Raw genomic sequence first — 16,890 nt, 5'->3', positions numbered from 1 at the left:
CTTTGCTGTTCCTCAGTGGTCCCAAGGGCTGTGAGCTTGCCCATCAGTGAGGGGGCGGAGTTCCTCTGGAGCACGCTGTCCTCCTCTCAGCATCTGGTCTTTGTGTCTGGCAAGTGACATCTGGCCCAGTGTGCTATTTCTGCTCACTTTTCTTTGACAGTACGCTCAGTGCAGTCATCCTAAGAGAGTCAATGCACAAATTCCTGTAGGCACTGGGCTTCCCAGCCTGCAGGGAATTGGTGGGATGGGGACCTGCTTCCACATCTGGGCCTGTCCCATAACCAGTCACAGCTCCAAAGTGACCACAGTGGCCCCAGCTTAAGGTCCATCACTTGACTGTTTCCTTGAACTAGGATTTCTAGCCTTCACATTTCTGTGTCATTTAAAGTGATAAAATTGTAGCTTTTAAAGAACACTGTTTTTCAAAATGTCAAATGAAAAACCAAAAGAAGATGAAGCTTAATGTTTTGACCCTATGGAGAAACTTGGGGGCTGGTACTGCCTTTTATTTTACTTTTTTAAGTGAATAATTGATAATAGTTTCGAAGTGGGCGTTTCTTTTCACAGTATTTTGTTTAAGCCCTGATGACAGTAGGGTTAACATGAAAACATATAGGATACCTTATGCCAAGGCATAAAAATGACTGAACAAAGGTAGTATCAGAAGTGTGATTAAGCCATCCCTTAGCCAGAATCAGAACTAAGGCCCAGTCAACAGAAGGAAGTGGGAAGCTCAGGGTTAAAAAATGGGCTCTGTCTTTCTCTTATTTGTATAATCCTCCTTTCTCCTTAGTTTAATGAGACCAATCTGCCCCTTTTGAAATTAAAATGTCAAAGATCTGTTTGAAATGAGCTAATGCAGAAAACTGGCTGATGCTGTGAACTGAATTCCGAGAGCTGACAGAGGCTCAAAGTCCTTGAGTTATAAGCATGGGCCAACACAATACTTTTTCAAAAATAAAATGAAATCCTTCAAGTGTAAAAGCCCAGGGTGAATTTGTTCAGGGAGAAGTTTCTGCATGATCCATTTCCTAAATTCACAAGTGGTCGCTTTTCAGACAAAGCTGCTTCCTGGCTGCTTTCTCTCCATCTTTGCACAAAAAGGGATGAAGCACAGAGAGCTTCCTGGTGGGAAGTTTGTGGGGGTGGTCATGATAAATGCGCTTGCATTTCTGATTAGGCTTAGGAGGTGGGCCTTTTGTGGAATTCCTTTCTTTAGCCTTCCTTGTCACAGAAGGAAATGTACAATGTCACCTCTGACAGAGTCGGTAATGACAAAAACCATAACTTACACATGGAGAGAGCTTTTAATGATTTCAAAGCATTTTCACATCTGGTTTTTCATGTGCTGCTCATACCAAAGCCTGTGAAATACATAAAGCAGGTACCATTGCCCCCAGTGTCCAGATGAGGTAACAGTCAGAGTGCCCAGGGATTTCCTGAAGGTCACCCAGTCTGTTAGTGTAGCAGCTGGGACTAGTATGCAGGTGTTTCTGGTCCTCTGTTCCCAGCCCCTGCCCTTTGAGCAGAGTGATTGTTATGGGGAACAGAAGGGAGGGTTGAGGTGGGGGCAGGCAGTGGTTAATACTAAATATGGACTGAGAGCAGTTCGGGGGAATTTTCCAGCAGACCATGACCTCCACAAGGCCTTGGCACTTATCTAACCAGCATCAAAGTCGTCAGCTAGATGCTATTAACTATCAAAGGCTGAGTCATGGATCCCCTCCTAAGAGTCCTGCTCAGAAATCATTTCTGTGAGAGTGGCCATGTGTGCGTGACAATTAGAATCATTTGTCAGGCTGCTTGTCTGATTTGTCACGTTGTCTCATGTTGTTAACTTGGAATACTGGACTCAGAGCAAATCGTTTCTGGGCTCTTCCCTAGGGTATGTGAGATGGCAAACCTCTGTTGGCCGCACGAGTAGAACTTGTTTTGTTTAGATGCCTAGGTAGGCAAAAAGCCTGTGACACCCTGCTCCAGACCCCCCATGCCCGGTACATACACACCGTCACCATGGCATCACAGGATCTCTTTCTTCTTTCATGTCTAAGACACGGTCTGTGGCCACTCTGTGAGTTCCTTTTCACACAACCATGGGATATGGTGGTGGAAACACAGTTTAACTTGGCCCAGTGCCTGCAGCCCCTCTGCAGGCCCTGGCTGCTGGCCCCATAGTCACTGCATTTGGATGTAATCAAATTAATCTTCCCATCAGACTCCAAGGGTGAGGCAGACCCTGGCTCAACTTTTGTTCTCTTCCTTTCAGAGTCATCTCCATAAAGAACTACCACCCGAAGATAAGAATCATCACTCAGATGCTGCAGTATCACAATAAGGTAGGGCAGCAAGCCTGTCCCAGGCTCAGAGGTACAGATGGGGTCCAAGCTCTCATGAGTGTGAGGTCTAGCTGCACACTCGTGTGTGTGCATGCATGTGTACGTACACCAGTGCCATCCAGAGACCTGGAGAAGGAGGGGTGATGGGTGAAAACCTCCCGGGACATTTCTTCTAGTTCAGACACCTTGTTTGCAGGTGGTCCTTGGAGGGAAACTCCTTCACGTACTGACTTATTTATTCAGGAAACATTTGTTGGTCCCCTGGGTTCAGAAACATCAATATGTCCTTAGACTCCATTCCAACAACCTCCATTTCTGTGTGCTGCACTCATTTCTTCCATTGGTATTTAGCGAATACCTATTACTTGGTCGGCACTTGGCCTGCCTCCTCCAAGCCCATGTGGAGAGGGTATGTGCTCAGGGATTTTGCAGTCAAGGTGGAGAGTGTCCTAGGTGAGTGAGGGCACTTTTCTACCTGAGACCAGGTGAACTTGGGGGGATGGACCGTGCATTGGGTGGAGAATGTGGGACACGGTGTTCTCAAACTCAAGGTGAGAATGTGCACAGTTGAATTCAGGAAAATAGCTGGCTCTCCAGAGATTAAACATAAAAGGATTTTCCTAGTGTTACAGTTTAGGGGGGAGAAGGAAATGGCAACCCGCTCCAGTACTCTTGCCTGGGAAATTCCATGGACTGGTAGGCCGCAGCCCATGGAGTCGCAAAGAGTCGGACACGACTGAGCAACTTCACTTCACTTCACAGTTTAGGGGGTATCAGAAAGAAAACCAGTGTTGGAGTCTATGCTGTTTTCCTTGTGATTCCTTCTCCATAAACCACAGTCCTGTCTCTCATTCAGAGGCAGTACTCCTTTGCTTGGCTGTCAGGAGACTCCAAGGAAAACAGCTTTGGGGGAGGGAAGGTGGCGTCTCTCTGTGTTTGATGTGGAACCAGTTATGAGAAACTGGAGGCTGCTCAGTACCTGCCACCAGGTGTCCTGTCTGGACAGAATGACTCCCTGCTGGGTTGTGAGTGAGCGTTTGTCCCATCTTATGGGCCATATTCCCTACGAAATAGGCAGTCAGGTGACCCAGAGAGGACTCCGTTCTGCCAAATGTGCCAGTGCCGTGCCATTATTTCTTAATTGCTGGCAAGCGCTGTCCCATCTTGTTGTGTGGAAGCCCGTCAGAGGCACTGTGGGCTGGAGCCTGCTGTCGGTGACTGGGATGCTGCCCACGGCCCTCTGCCACCCAGCCCTCCAAGGTGGTTCCACTGCAGACTGTACTGGGCTCCAGCCAGTGGGTTGGGTGGTGGGCACCCAAGGTCACAGTGTCTTCTTTGTCTCTGGAAACCCAGGAGACTAAAGAGAGAAAGTGAGGGTGCTGGTAACCCACCGGCACCAATCTGGAGAAGTCTTAATAGCAGCCCCTGTAGGTGGAGGTGAAGTTTATGAGCAAGGCTGTGGCTGGTGAAAGCTCTCGAGGCTGTGAACTCTCCCTCCTTCCTCTGTGATTTGAAATTTTATTTAGTGTGGGAGTGCTTTAAGCCATTGTTTAGATTTGGGGCTGAATTTAGATTGAATAGGAAAATGAATGTTGTATGTTTAGAAAAGGATGTCAGTTCCTTTTCTTCTCCTTCCAATGAGTGCTGATATAGCATCTTCAAGGAATTAAGGAGAATTTCAGCTCTGAGATTCTTGTCAAACTCAGAAGTAGTTCTGTGGACCTAGGGTCCAGATGCCACTGGTCAGTCTTCACATGATCAGGGCAAACTGAACGTCTTTTACAGTCTCTGCCTTGTCATTATTCAGAAACAATGATGAACACATCGATCGACCCATGATTAATCGCTTAAAACACATTTTGTTTAGAACCACCCCAAGCTATTTGGGTTTCAGAGTTAGGAAAAGTCACTTATAAGACTTTGTTCTTGTAGGATGTGTGAGAGTGAATGGGACATAGTGACTTTGTTACAAGGCTCTTTTCATTTCCTTTTCCTCTTGTAGAGAAAGAACAGGAAGTCCACTGGTCATTATTTGTCATCTCATTCCTTGTAAAATTGCAAATAGGCATTCTTCACTTTGCTTTACAATTTTGCTGTTTTTTTTTTTTAAGATCCTCCTAGCTACCTCCTAGCTACCTAAGATCCTAGCTACCTTTATAATATTACTTTTCTTCATCTCTTAGCACTTTCTTTTCACCCACAACTAGATGCCCATAGATCTCCATCCATTAAAACTTGCTTTCAAAAAAACAAAACAAACTTGCTTTCAGGAAAGAACCAGTTGCATGCATGTACACTTACATGACTGTCAGCATATTCCATAGGATACTTAATTCCATAATTGAATACCAACCTTAAAATAGGAAGAACTTCAATTCCCCATGATCTATTGATGGTGGTATTCTAGGATCTAGGGATGTAGGGAAGCGATCTTCTTTCTTTCCATATAAAACTGGTCCTGAGTTTGTCATCATCATAATCTCAGACATTTGTGTCATATTTTACAGTTTTGAAAGAGCTTTGACATCCATTATCTCGTTTAGTCCTCATTTAACCACCTGTTCCTTTCAGTATCCCAGTGTCACTGCAGACCGTGGGTCTAAGTTCTGTCTCAGACAGAGCATCTCTGATGGGTACAACTCATGGTCACTTGGGAGACAGTGAACTAAGAGACAGAACTGCCAACTGCCACCCTCTCATTCAGTAGAGCCACAGGCTGTTGAACTAAATTGTGGTTCCTCTGAGTAGGACTTACAGAAGGACTGAGGGTCTCCAAAGTCCATCTGTTTACCCCAGTAGAGTTCAAGGAGAGAAACACTCAGCCTTACCATCTCCCAACATGGAAAGATGACGCAGGGTTTTTTTCTTATTTGAGTGCAAAGGGCTTAAAACTCTTGAAGGAAAGATGCTTTATGACATCTTGGAAAAATGTCACTCCTGATTAGTTCACTATCAACAGAGTTTTAAAATGTTCCCGGCAGACTCTAGGAAAAGAGATCTTTGTCTGTGACCGGAAGCCAAGTCCTGGTGGCCCAGTGGAGATGGACGTTCTCTGAGCTTTCTCACTGTAAACCCTTATACTTGAGCAGAAATGTTACAGTCTTTGCTCCAAGGTGACCTTCTTTCTTCACCATGGTGGCTTTCCCAAAGCTGAATGTGTAGCGAGAGATGGCACAGGGACTGGAGTCTGTTTGTTCTGGTTTCCAGAACAGCCTATTTTCACGTTCCTTTCATCTCACACAGAGGAAAGCTGTGGTCCTGCTCATCCTGCCTTAGCAGGGCTGGTTCTCCATATGAGAGAGGATTTGCCTCTAGACTCTTACATAGTAATATGTTGGCATCTCCCACTGGACCCACATTTCCCTAAATGAAAAAGTACAGAGTCACCAGAAGCAAACAAGTTGAATTCCTGGATCAGTCTCCTCTCTCTCTCTCTCTCTCTCTTTTTTTTTTTTTGGTGAACACAGTCCTTCCAGTTTTGGCAGGTCCCTGGTGGCTCCCTGCCCCACAATTGGAGAAGATATGATAGCCAAACAGGCTGAGAGGTGAAACAAACTTGACATTTCTGTGTAACAACATGTGCAATATGTCTAAGGAACTCAATACCAGATGGGTACATGAGGGACCCAAGACCTAAAATCCAAAAACTGGCACATGGGGATATGAGAGACCATCTTAAAAAGATTATTTTATTTGTTTGAAGGTACCATGAGGGTTACATGGTGTCTGTCTGGGGCTTGGACCACCCACATCTCCTTTCACACTTGATGATTTATGTGTTCATGACTTAGATTTAATTTCTCCTCATTCTTCTCAGATGATGCTCTTGCAGATGAGTGTTTTTCCACTTAGCCTGATATATTCTCTATGATACCAGGGACGTAAAGGGGGAAAATGGGCTTCTTAAGCCAGTGAAGGATAGGGAGAGAAATGAGATAAAGGGCAAGGTAATTAATGGAATTGAGTCTATGATGTGGGAAGGTCTCTGATACTTAGCTTGACAGAAATTCCCATCTGCTGTAGCCCACACATGGGGCTATTTTAACTGCTTTCATTGGGGAGGATACAGTCAGCTTTCCCAGGAATAAACGCTGCTGGATTAGGATTCACGAGATTGTTACAGAACAGGATTTTGTAAGAGGGAATTTCACAAGAGTGGTATTTCTGAAAGCCACACTTGGAGCCACTGGGCTTGGTCGTGGCTCCACGGTGGAGTCTTCTCTCTCTAGTAGCACACCTATCGTATATTGCCCTGAAAGTGAAGGGATGCCTCCTTGTGCTCCTTGTGTTTGCTAATACCTGGAGAGAAATAGTCATTTCAGGGCCATAAAGTCTTGGCATTAGCAGAAGCCTAGAAGGGCCTGACTCAGCCTCCTGTGCAAAGCATGAGTCTGCAGAGTCTTGGAGAAATGCATACTGAGTTTTAGGGACAAAGACCTTGCAATTTTGGAGGTAACTTTCTCCAATTATTAGGCAAATTACATCCTTAAAAACTTCCTTTATAAAACAAGCCAGAAAAGCTTCTTTCTTATAATAGATACCAGTCAGTCGTTCTTAATTCTGGACCAAAGCAAGACAGGCCTGGTCTCTGTTCATCACAGCAGGACCTGAGGTATGTACAGAAAACCATCCTGTCTTCCTGGAGGTGTGGCGCTGCTTCAGGCTGAATGCTGCTGGCTCCCTTAACTGTTCTTCAAAATATGTTTTTTTAGAAATCATGTCTCGTCTTAAAGCCTGCCATTTTTCTCTGGGAGTTATTCAGTTGTCCACTTCTCTTTTTAAATCTGACTGTTTTAATCTGACAACTGGATCAAGTGCTGGGGAAGTAGCCTGACCAGTTCACAGCAGAAGAGAACATTCGTATGTCCTGTGATCTGGAGACAGTTTCTGATGAACTACCATTAGATTTTTCTGTAATCTGTCACAGATTGGCCTCTTTTGGAGATTTTTAGTTTACCCAAACACTTTTTCTTTTTCTGTCCCTTCATATCTGTTGCCAAATAAGGGCTTCTCATTTTGGATATATACAATTGATTTTTTTAAACCTAAGTGCAATACTTGACATTACAGCCTTTTGAATCTTTTCTGGTTGTTTCTTTGGCCCATTTTCCAACTCTGGAGAACTTTGGGGCCTTAATTCTTTCATCTAGTGTATTATCTTTGATTCTCTGCTTCATGCCACTTAAAAATAATTGGATGATCAAGCCGCTGGGTCCTCGTTTCAGGGTCTGACCTCACTGGTGAATAGGATCAGTCCATCTGCAAGAGATTGTAACATGTCTCCACTGTGACATGCCTGATAATTTAGGGCAGTGCTTCTCAAAAAGTGGTTCCTAGCTCAGCATTACCTCGAACCTGTGAGAAATGAAAATTCTCCAATCTTACCCCACCCCCAAAGAGTCAGAACCTGTGGGGGAGAGGGTGACAGTTTGTAAACCCTTCAGTTGATTTGGATGCCCACTCAAGCTCTGGAGCCATAGAGCGAGAGATCTGGGAAGGCAGATAAAAAAGAAATCTAAAATATACAGGTGTCTGACAGTCTTAAGGTTTTTTGGAGAGCCAATTTAGAACAACCTAGCCAGACATTCTAGTAGCACAGGTTGACGTGTCTGTCACAAGAGGAAATTCTCTCTGGACTCTGTTTGGCTCAGTGACAAACCCAAGGGGAAGACTTGGACTTGGTAGGTGCAGAAGCAGAGCTGCAGAGAGACTGAGATCTAATGCACAGAAGAGCTGAATAAAGCAGGAAACGCCAGACCCAGGCAAGGGAAAGGAAGGCGGAGTCTGGATGACCCTGAGCAGTTGGGAAATACTGCGTTTCCCAGAGGAGACTTTAAACAATTGAACATTTAACAAAGTAAGGTCTCATACCTGTTTTTGTTTCTGCAGGCCCATCTGCTAAACATCCCGAGCTGGAATTGGAAAGAGGGGGATGATGCAATCTGCCTCGCAGAGCTGAAGCTGGGGTTCATCGCCCAGAGTTGCCTGGCTCAAGGGCTCTCTACCATGCTCGCCAACCTCTTCTCCATGAGGTCATTCATAAAGGTAACGTCTCGTCCGATTAGAGCGCATTAGCCCCGGATTCAATTTGTCGTGGGGTTGAGTAGAGAGCACAACTTAAACTCAAAACAGATCGACGGGCTTTAACCACTCTGGTTAAGCAGAAATTCCTTGTTACAGATTTGGGCACAAGGCCAGCTTCTTTCAAAATTATGTTTTTATTTTTATTTGGCACATCCATGGCCATTAAATGATTGTTCAAAGCACAATCCTCTCTCTTTTTTTAGATAAACCACATGTTTATCTATCAACAAAGCCTCCGCTGTTAAAACAAAAATATGATTTATATACATTCCATATGGCACCAGTGCGCCTAAAGAAAAGAATTATCATTTTGCTCTTTTACATCAAGTGGCTGCTGGACCTCTCACTGTGCGGATAAATGCAGACCATGTGTTTGTGCTGAAGCCCAAACCCCAACAACATAATTCATTTATTTATTTCTGCACAATCAAGGAGGCCAGCAGGGCCGACATGCCATGGTTGTTTGAATGAAGAGTCAAGGGAGGAACTGAGTCCTGGGCCACAGGGCCCTTTACACCGTGAGATGGACGGCCTGGATATACTCATCGGGTGATCAGCAGTTCACCCGCTAGGGTGACTGGGCAGCCTCTCCAAAGTCCCAAAAGTGGCCCCTGACCACTGGGCTGACTCAGACAAAGGAGGACCTAACTTTGTCCTCACAGGCCAGGCCAGGAGTGTTTCTAGGACATTGGGTTGAGGACCCAGGACTCTGCTGAGTGGGCTTTGAGAGCTCTTGGTGATCCTTATCCTTGGATTGCTTAGCCTAGACAGGCAAGGTAGCAAACCAGCAGAGTAAATCTGTCTAGACTGGGCCTCCTTGATTTGGCATTGGTGGCTATTAGCTCAAGATCTAGCCTTATATTCCTCTCCCTGGTATTTGTTTATTTACATTCCCCTTCCTGAATTGCTAGTGGTTGAGGTAGGAAATGAGTCAGTCACTAGGAGATCCTGCAGAGGGGCCAGAAACTCTGAAATCGAAGGTGTGAACTCTCCAGCCTTTTGCTGCCATTGTTGCTGCCTCCAGCACCAGCAGTTGGGAGTGACCCTGGATGCAGAGACAGGGGTATGTTGGGAGGATGGGGATACAGGTGATGAGCTAACTCCCTGTCAGGGCTCACCCTCAGCATCCATAAGTTATGTGACTTAGGATTTTCATCTCAGTCCTTACCCTCTCTGCCCACCTCATTTATATTATTTAGCCGATTTATAGTTAATGTTACAGAAAAGAACAAATCATCCTGGGGTCCTTTCAGTCACTTTAGTGACGGATGCCTTGATGAAAATATCCTTTAGTTACTATGTGCCCAGAGACCTCAGCTCTGCAAAATCCTGGCTCAGACCCAGCTCACAAATAAGGACATTGCTTTTCTTTAAATGGCTCCGTTAATCCAGGCTGCCAGTCCCCTGCCTGGATACAACTGAACACAGGCAGATAGAGGCAACAGGGAGGACTTTGTGCTGGACTCAGAGACAAGCTTCAGAGCCAGATGTAGCCTGGTGTCTGCCAGGGGTCTTACGTTCAACACAAGGAGCCCAGAGCAGGATAAAGGACTGTCACCAAGCGCACTCCTCTGGCTCGTCCAGCCCAGCTCTGGTGCTTTCTTCCAGCCGGGAATTACCCACAGGACCAGCACACATGGTCTGGGGACTTGGGCTCTGCTTCCTGGTGTTGACGGAACACGGCCTTGGCAGGGCCCCACCCAACATGGGGCACTTGACATGCGTATGTTTTGATTTTGTGGTGCCTGCGTGGAAACTAGATCTGCCTGTCAAGAAAATTAATAAAATGGATGTGACGCTGATCCTTCAGTGTTATTACCAGCAGGGAGAAAGAACTTCTGTCCAAATTTCCTCAAGACCCTAAAGGGCCTCACCTCCGTAGCCAAGGATGTCCCCTCCAGCCCTCGCTAATTCCACTGCCAAGTCCCTATTTAGGAAGAGCCTGCGGGAGAGGCCTCGTCAGGCCCTGGTGTAACTCAGAACACATTTCTCTCCCAGGGTCATGTTACCATGTTATTTGTGTCCAGGGCCAACCCCTCCATGTTTGGAGGTAGCTCTTTGAATATGGCCTTCACCTTCTGACATTCAAGTGATCTTTGTGATGGAATTTGCTAAGGCACATGACCTGTATATAACAAGTGTATATAACAAGTGATATGTTTTTTTTTCTTTTCCTTTTGCACACGCTCCCAATTCTGTCTTTGTGTTCTTATCCTCCACATTCCAGATCCTTGTTTCTTTTAGGTCATAATAAACAACATAATGATGCTCTCTTTGGCATATTTTACATATTGTCTCACATTCCAGGGGTCACAAAGCCTTATTTGGGGTGTTGGATGGAAGAGAGAATCTATACCTGGATTACTGTTTGCAGAAATGGCTTCCTTCTGCGTTGTCCTCTGTGTCCTGTGGTAGAGAGTTTCTCTTCCATGGGGAGAGGCAGGCCTGGAGGAATGGAGGGAGGTGGGATGAAGCTTCCGCAGGACCTGATCCCTTGAGAAAGCTTAGCATTTCTGGAAGCTGAAGGTGGAGTGTGAGCTCACCCTCTTCCTGGCCCTGGGCAGATATGATGTCTGTTCCTTCCTCCTGTGGAATACATTGTAACCTGACCCTGCTGAAAGAAGACAGAACAAGACTGAAACAGGAATAATGTATCACAGTGACTGTCCACCAGGCTTTTGGAATGCATGAGGCCAAAAAGCCAAGCCTGACAGTGAGGGTGATAAAGTTCCATGAAAGGAAGGGGGACTACTAACAAATGGAAGACACCAAAGAGACCCACCCCTGGGGTGCCAGAAAATACAGAGGAGCACCTCTTTATCCCTTCAGCAAGGGCACTTTCAAAGACCTTTTGCCCTAGGGTGCCAAGTCATTGCCCCTGAAAGCTTTCCTCTGAATTGATCTAAACTTTTGGAGAATCTGTTCATATTTTTAGTTTATATCTTTGGAGTTAATGAATTCCTTAAGTTTGCTTGTGTGCATGTGTGTGTGCTAAATCGCTTCAATTGTGTCTGATTCTTTGACACCTATGGACTGTAGCCCACCAGGCTCCTCTGTTCATGGGATTCTCCAGGCAAGAATACTGGAGTGGCCTGCCATGCCCTCCTCTAGGGGATCTTTCTGACCCAGGAATCAAGCTTGTGACTCCTGCATTGCAGACAGATTCTTTACCTCTGAGCCACTGGGGAAGCCCTTAAGTTTCCTTAAGAATTCCTGACTGCTGTTAAAGACTTATTTCTGACTGTTTGTCCTAAATTTGCTCCACTTAACCTTCAAGACATGGCCTGTGTAGTTTCTTGTGTGCTGGGATTTGTTGAACAAATCCACCCTAACTTTATAAGCCAATACCTTCTATGAAAGCAGCTCAGACTGGTCAGTCAGGGGTCTTGTGACCCAGCAGCTTGTTGCTTATGATGCAGGTGAAGCATTTTGTCCACCAGGACCCAGTTCTCACCCTTGAATGCCTTGAAGGAGTGCAGTTAAATACCCTGATTCCTGTGACTTGTCAATATCTATGTTATCAATTGGGCTCAGAACATCCTGTTCATTGACTGTTATCTGATCTCCTACCACCCGTCTGTCAGGTTCAAATGAGAATCTTCCTAAATATCTTCTGGACCGACCAAGACAAATGAACTACTTCGCTTATCTGGCATTGTCTCATCCATGAATAAGTGGCCACACGTATCCTCCCCTTGGCATCCTCACTTGGATGTAATTAAGATCCACTGATTTAGAAAAAAAATTTTTTTTAGAGTTTTGCTATGTAATATTAAACTTTGTCTTTAAAATATCTGGTTTCATCAGGTCAGATAGCTGACCTGCTATCTTTGTGAATTGTGCTATTATTTTTACTGGGATTAGCTGTCCTTGGACATGCTGAATTATGTGTGTAGGTGTTGTATTTTAGAGAGTGATTAACTCTTGATATTTCTTTTCAATCCATGCTGCCTTCGAATTTAGCACATTTAAATTGTTCTCAGAATCGCCGATGATTTTAACTCTGCTAATCTACCATTTTACACACACACACAGAGCCTAGAACATGGTATACATTCCATAACTTTTTCTTGTTTGAATAAATCGATTATGAAATTGGAGTAATACATGATGCACTTCTTTTGTTTTCTCTGTTTTACAAGATTTGGAATTTATGGGTGAAATTTACTGAAGATTGATTACAGCACAGTCTCTTCTATCACATTGTCTATTTCTGAATAAGGAAGCACTAGGGAAATCAGGCCCGTGTTATTCAGGTTGTATCTTTAAAAAAAAATATATTTATTAATTTGACTTTGCCACGCCTTAGCTGTAGCATGTGGGATCTTTAGTTGTGGCATGTGGAATCTAGTTCCCTGCTTTGAAAGTGTGGAGTCTTTTAGCTGCTAGACTGCCAGGGAGGTCCCTCAGACTGTATCTTGGCCAAGGTGGACTTTGCTGTATGTAGAAACCATGTGTTCAGTTTTGCCATTGTCATATTGAGATAAACTGTCAGCAGTGTAGAGTCCAAGTACTAATTGTAGCCAATGGAATTGTTTTTAGTACCTTTATTTTGGGTTATATTTATGTATATATGTGTGTTTGTGTGTATGCATATATAAAAACATTATGGTTTAGGAGATGGAAATAGAAATCAAGAGTCTGTAGTAATAGCTAGACTGTATTGGGTTCTCGCTATGTGCCAAGCCCTATGCTAAATGCAGTATGGGCTTTGTCGCTTTTAATTTTCACAAACCACCCAAACTTGGCATTATCATCATTACCTCTGTACAGGGTCAGGTTCTGTGGGTTAAGGAAAGTTTAGCACCTTGTGTGAGAATGTAAAGCTCGGAATTGGCAAACTCACATGTCAAACCAGGAATGCTGGTTCCAAGTCCATCCTTGAGTATTTCTAGAAGAAATAAGGTAAATGATAAGAGGGAACCTTAGTTTTCTGTAGTTTATATTATGGGAACTCTTGATTCAATAGTGATTCCCCAGGCACCTACCATATTCCAAGCAGTGTGCTAATAACCCTGTTATCCTTATGGCTAAGAGGCACTCATAAGCTTCAAGAAGCTTCTGTTCTGACTGGGATGTCTGGGCACATGTTTGCACAGCCCTATCCTGTGGCTTTTGTTGGCCTTTCTCTCTGGTCAACTCTATAGGGGCAGAAGTCATGGCATTAAGATAGGTAAGGGGTTAACTTAGGCTTGGATGAGTCAAGGTGGGAAAATAAACAGGCTCTCAAGAAGGTAATGACATTACACATGGCCTATTCAGGAGATGAAGCTGATTGACTTAAGTAGGTGCTTCTGGGAGATAGCAAGCAATTCTTATTGGCTGATAGGTGTGTAAGCTCTGGAGACCAAGTATTCATCTAGGTGAGGGAGGCATGTGAGAAGCAGGGCTCAACCCTGTGTGGACTGGGAGAGAGGTGGGTGACAGGGTCTCTGAAATGGGGCCAGGCTCCAACTGATAAGGCTGGGATCCAAGTGGCTTTCTGCTCCAGGAGGAAATCCTAATGGTGCCAGAGTAGTGGGTTCACTTGGCAAAGTAAACCTACTTGGGGTGTTAGATAGTGAGATGCAAACTGTTGCTGATTCCATACCCAAGAGCGATGTCACCCTGATCATGAATGGTATCATAACAGTGGACTTCTACATCCATCACCAGTGGAGAGCTGCTCCTAATACATGTATATTCACTTCCTCGGTAATCTCACTTATTCTCATATACCCTATAGATGACTCCCAGATTTATATCTCTATCCAGAATCCGGCCCCAGTGTTGTTTATTTAATTGCTGCTCAACATCATTATTTGAATGCTCCATTTCCTCTGAGACCTAACCTATCCAGAGCTGAATTCCTATTCTTTTTCTGTAAACCTGGTCTTCTCCCATTGCACTGTTGGCAAGATTATCCTTCCCATTGCTCGTGCTAAAGTCCTGGGATTCCCCCTTAGCTCCTTTCTTCCTCTCATGTACCATATTCAATTCAGCAAAAAATCCACTTAGTTCAACTTTCAAAATAAGCCCAGAATCTGTGCACTTCTCATTATCTCCACTTTATTATCAGATTCAAACCACCATTATCTGTCTCCTAAAGTATAATACCAGCATCCTAACTGACCTCCCTGCCTTGCCTTATTCCTATCCTATTCTGGTCTATTCTCATAGAGCATCATCAAGCGTGAGTCAGATCCCGTCACCCCTCTGCATAAATCTCTCCATGGTGTCCCATCTCATCAGAATAAAGTTATTACAAATGTCTAGAGGTCCCATGAAGTCAGGTTCCTATGGGCTCACAGCCCTTGTCTCTTAAGTGTTCTGCTTCTTAACATCATCCACACTCCATTTAGCTAAGCTAGGAGTTTTGCACTGGCTGCTTCCTCTGATGGGAATGTTCTTCCCCTAGATAACTTCTGATTTCCCTCTGTCACATCCTTCATGTCCTTGTTTAGTGTTAATTTCTCAGGGAGACCTTTTTCTAAAACACTGAAATCACATTTTTAAAAGGGGATTAAAAACAAACTTTTAGTTGAAGTATAAACATACAAACCAGAGTGTGCATCTGATAAATGGACAGCTTGTTAAATATTCACAGACTTGCACTCCTGTGTAACCAGGGCCTAGATTAAGAAACCATTCGTTATTAGTACCCCTAGGAACCACTATTTTTAAGCCAGATAACAGTGTATGTGTGGGTCTGTTTTGGGGATTTCTTGGGGGAGCATTGACATCTCTACAATGTTGAGTTCTCCTGTCTATGAAGTTGGTATACATAGGGATATATATACATAAAGGGATGCTTTACATAATAAAGGGGTGCTTTATGAATCAACAGTTTTCCTGGCAAATGTAGGGAAAACAGGAAGAAAGTGACCAAGTTTCACAAATTTTTGTGGGGCTTCTGAGGGTCCCTATAAGGAGTAGATGTCCTACTTTACCATATTCTCTAGGAAGGATCTATATGCTCTCTTAGACGTCATGGGGAGAATAAAGTTTCCATGTGAGAAAAACATCAGAATTGCATTTTTAAAAGTTGCATTCCCCTTCCCTCCACACCCCATATATCCACATCCTTGTCGACTCTCTTGGCTTTGTTTTTCTCCATGGTGTATTGTGTATTGCCTCTTTTCCTAGAAACAGTGTAAGCATTCTGAAGCCTGGAGCTACTTGCTTCTCCCCAGTGCCTAGAACAGCACCTGATTCACAATAGGTTCTCAATATATGCATTTTGAATGAATGAATGGTCTGATCCTTGTCTTACCAGCTTTTATTACGGATAGCTTGGTGGGGACAGGACCAGCAGAGACTTAAAATTTGAGGTGATTATGGTGCTGAAAACTTTTTCCTCTGCTACTATATGTGGTTCCTTTGCCAAATTAAAGAGCTTTGACTTCATGTATAAACTAGAAATTCAAAGCTTTATAGTGCTTGGTGAGGATGCACGGAGTCTGGTTAGATTTGGTTATAAACCATTTTGACTGCCAGAAAATCCAGTCAGTGTGTTGTTTAAATTCACAAATCAAAATAAATGCCCATGAATTGGAATGAATTTGCTGAATGTCAGTATCCCATTTGGGTCAACATCATTGTGCATCCTCTTTCCATCCTCCTTTAATCTCATTAGATGAGAGGCTCTACCTGCCTCCCCCACTGCTATTGACTCTGCCCAAAATGACTAACACCCACCTGAACGTAGAACAACTTCCCTGGAAACGATTTCAAATGAAGAGAGAATTAATCCATGAACTATTAACAGGGATTCTGTTCCCCTCTGGCCCTGGTAATTTCTAGAATATTGAATTAAAGAGTTCTCAGACCTTTACAAATTCTCAAGGCAAACATTATTAGCAAAGAGAAGCCCATACAGCATGTTAGAAGATTGCCAGAAAATGTCAATGGAATTTCTGAATAAAATAAAAAAGGTTGAAACTCCCTTACCCCATCTTCTCCCCTTCTCCCTCCTTTCTTCCCCCTAACATGATTAGAAAGTCATTTCATGTGTCTTATATGTTTGGTCAATCAAAGGCAAATGTACATGATTGATGGTGACAGGGAACACATTTAATTCATTATTCTTTACTTTGCAGCAAAATGATTTGTGTAAACTGTCTGCCTAGCATTAAAGGTAAAACAAACTTAGAAACCCCAAAATGTTATATTTTTGTCTAATATTTTCCTTTTGGTTTTATAGCTGTAATCACATATGGATTCTTTTATTTGGCTCTTGGCAAGGACTGAGCAAAGGGGAAGTAACATAGAGAGATTACATAATATGCAAAGCCCTGTGCCTGTTGAGGATGGAGCCCCAGAAACTGCAGTGGCCAGGACTCAGTGTGAAACCCAGGAGAAGCTTCCATTCCCCCAGCCCTTATCAGTTGGTAGAATATTGTCACTAACATGAAGGAAGGCTCTCTTGACCAAGCCTCTGGTACAACATCAAAACAAGCTCTTTCAGAGATTATTGGCTTTTAATTAGTTG

At 43.9% G+C, this 16,890-nt stretch overlaps 1 protein-coding gene across 30 annotated transcripts in view; it reads left to right on the top strand.

Moving 5' to 3' along the window:
- The window catches only part of KCNMA1 (potassium calcium-activated channel subfamily M alpha 1), a 752,676-nt gene that overhangs the window by 533,547 nt on the left and 202,239 nt on the right, over positions 1–16,890 (top strand). For all 30 annotated transcript variants that reach the window (XM_070470892.1, XM_070470891.1, XM_070470896.1 and 27 more), the window contains 2 exons: positions 2,267–2,336; positions 8,226–8,381. In XM_070470892.1, the coding sequence (XP_070326993.1) occupies positions 2,267–2,336; positions 8,226–8,381 (226 nt within the window). The remainder of the gene's footprint in view (positions 1–2,266; positions 2,337–8,225; positions 8,382–16,890) is intronic.

This window comes from Odocoileus virginianus, chromosome 7, assembly GCF_023699985.2.
Source record: "Odocoileus virginianus isolate 20LAN1187 ecotype Illinois chromosome 7, Ovbor_1.2, whole genome shotgun sequence".
NCBI lineage: Eukaryota > Metazoa > Chordata > Mammalia > Artiodactyla > Cervidae > Odocoileus > Odocoileus virginianus.
Note: the sequence above shows the minus strand (reverse complement) of the source record. Positions and strands in the feature narration are given on the sequence as shown.